At 44.7% G+C, this 2,861-nt stretch overlaps 1 protein-coding gene across 1 annotated transcript; it reads left to right on the forward strand.

The window, feature by feature from the left end:
- The first annotated feature begins 1,255 nt into the window (after positions 1-1,255).
- Positions 1,256-2,004, forward strand: LOC127861737 (uncharacterized). Its single transcript, XM_052400419.1, has 2 exons — positions 1,256-1,401; positions 1,773-2,004. The coding sequence occupies exons 1-2, from the start codon at positions 1,256-1,258 to the stop codon at positions 2,002-2,004; spliced, it is 378 nt and encodes a 125-aa protein (XP_052256379.1).
- The last annotated feature ends 857 nt before the right edge of the window (positions 2,005-2,861 follow it).

The raw sequence follows: 2,861 nt of genomic DNA on the forward strand, positions 1-2,861 counted from the left end.
ATGCCACCACCGAAACCACTGCCACTAATGCAATCACAGCAACCATCACCAGCACCACCACCACCGAAACCACTGACATCAACGCCATCACAGAAACAACCGGAACCACCGAAGGCATGAATCCACCGCGATCACCGACACCACCGAAACAACTGGCACCAACGAAATCGCCATCACCGCCACCACCGGTTCAAGCGCAAGCACTGCCAACGCAGCTATCACTGCCATCACAGCCACCATGATCGCCACCACTGCCACCATCGAAACCACCATCAATGACCAATCGAAACAATTTACAATAGCGTCATCACTGCAACCACCGTAATTTATGACACCACCACAACCACCGCCTAAACCGCCAAGTCCCAAATCGCCGCCACCATCGAAACCACTGTCACAATCGCTATTATAGCAAGTTTCGGAAGCACTGATACCAAAATCAACACCGCCACCACCGCCACTACCAAAAACATCGAACACATCGCCAAAAATGCCAGAATCGCCACCACTGCTTACAAAGCTACCATCGCATTCACAATCATCACCATCTTCATCGCCTCCACTGTCATCTAAGCAACCAACGCCACAACGGCTACCATCGCAATCACACCCATCATCTCCACCGTCGCCAACATCTACGCTACCGTCACCACCTTAAAACACCAACACCACCAATACTGACACCAACGCAACACACATTAATCATCTTAATCACCGCTACCACCACCATCACCGCCACCATCGCCTCGACCGTTACCACCGCAACCACCGCCATCACAGTAATCAACGAAACTATTAATATCCACGCCACCACCGCCACCACCAAAACCACTAACACTCACGCCACAAACGCAAACACAAATTTCATTGACTGTACCGCAATCACCGAAACCAAGGACACTACCGAAACCAATGACACAACCGCCACCATCGCCACCACCGAAACCAATGACAAAACCAACACCACCACAAGCACCACAAACAGCCATCATCGCCTCATCCACCACCACCAACTACACCATCGACTCTACTGCCAGCACAGCCACCACCTCTATCACCGCTACAACCAAAATCACTGACAAATTGACAATCACGCAACTAACGCTACCATCGAAACCACTGACACTCATGCCAACGGCGCTACCACATTAACTTCCGAGACCACCGACATCACTGACACCTTCGCCACCACCAAAACCACTGACTCCTGCGCTTAAACCGAAAGCACTGCAACTAGCGAACCAACTGCACCACCATGGACGCCGCTATCACCACCGCACGCACAAAAATCAATGACACCTTCGCCATAGAGCAATCACTTCCATTATCGTCTCCACCGCCCCTATCACCACCACAGCCACCACCGCCACCACCACCACCACCACAACCGCCACCACAACCGTCACCAAAACCACTGTCGACCACGCCACAAAAGAACAAGCGAAACTACCGCAACCACCGACATCACTGACACCCACGCAATAACGATACCATTGTCGCCACCGTTATCACATCAACCACTGCCACCATCAAAACCACTAATCCCCCCCCTATTGAACACTGCAATCACCTCTGCTGACATCGCCCCCACTGCCAACACTAAAAACACAGCCATCACATCCACCACCTACACCACCAAAACCACTGACACCACCCACATTGTTGCGACTACCGAATCATCGCAAGCTCCGCAACCACTGTCATCACTGCCACTATAGAAACCACTAACACTACCGCCGCCACCACAACCACCAAAACCATTGAAAACACAGGCACACAGCCAACAAAGTCACAACCTCCGCCATCGCCATAACAACCACCACTGCCACCATCGCAACAACCGCTACAACCGCAACAACCGCCACCACCGTCACTTTGCCGACATCAACACAACTGCCACCACCACCACCACCACCAATTCATCTACCGCAACAACAACTATCGCCGCAGTTAAAACAAACCACTGCCAAAGCAATCACCAACAAGATACAAGTGTCTTCTTGAAAGAATTGCGAGAAATAAAATGTTCTTGCTTTGTTTAAATAAATATTTAATGGAAATATGTTGTAATTATAAGGTATATCAATAAATGAGTGTTAATTACTTGCTTATTTGAACATAAAAATCAATTAAAGTGTGACTGTTTTAACTTATAAGCCCACTTTTTTCAGACAAACGAAACGAAAACATTACTTTTAATATTATTATAAAACATACGCACTGATTGTCTAAATTGACTTGGGTCTATAGGACACACATATATCCACATTTAACTTTTGTATAAGAACTAACAGTATTTATGTTGAAAATATCACCCAGTTACCAAGGTTAGCAGGTTAATGTGTTTTAAATGAGCAAACATATGCATAACTCTTGCGGATATACTTTTTGAATTTATTGCGTAACACTTTCAAAAATTACACTTTTACAAAAAAGGTAAAAAAGTTTCCTATTATGTTGAAAGAACATTTAAAATACAACGTGTTTATTACTATTTTCGTAAGTTCCACAACATTAACAACAAAAGCTTTTGTGATACAGGAGACAAAAAACTGACGCACGGACGGATATATTTACATAAAAAGTGCACATCTTTAAGCCATCTAATTCCGCTGACAGTAGGGAAGATGAAACATTTAGGCAAAAATGCATAAAATGCATATTTATGTATGATCCTTAGATGAATCAAAAACGGAACGGGTTCGTCAATTAACACACTTAACTTATTTTGTAATACATATATTGGCGTTACAAAATAGTAATAGTAAAAGAAATATTAAAAAGAAGTAATATATTGGCTTCACAATTTTTACATTTTGCTAATTTTGCTTTTAGTGAAACATGTGTAGTCTCATTTCAGC

The sequence above is a fragment of the Dreissena polymorpha genome, chromosome 16 (genome assembly GCF_020536995.1).
Source record: "Dreissena polymorpha isolate Duluth1 chromosome 16, UMN_Dpol_1.0, whole genome shotgun sequence".
In the NCBI taxonomy this organism is placed as follows: domain Eukaryota; kingdom Metazoa; phylum Mollusca; class Bivalvia; order Myida; family Dreissenidae; genus Dreissena; species Dreissena polymorpha.

Excerpts from the sequence above, each read along its gene's own strand:
- LOC127861737 (XM_052400419.1), top strand. The coding sequence starts at position 1,256 with ATGGACGCCGCTATCACCACCGCACGCACAAAAATCAATGACACCTTC. Across the intron at positions 1,402-1,772 it reads CCACAACCGCCACCACAACC|GCACACAGCCAACAAAGTCA; the intron begins GTCACCAAAACC and ends TTGAAAACACAG.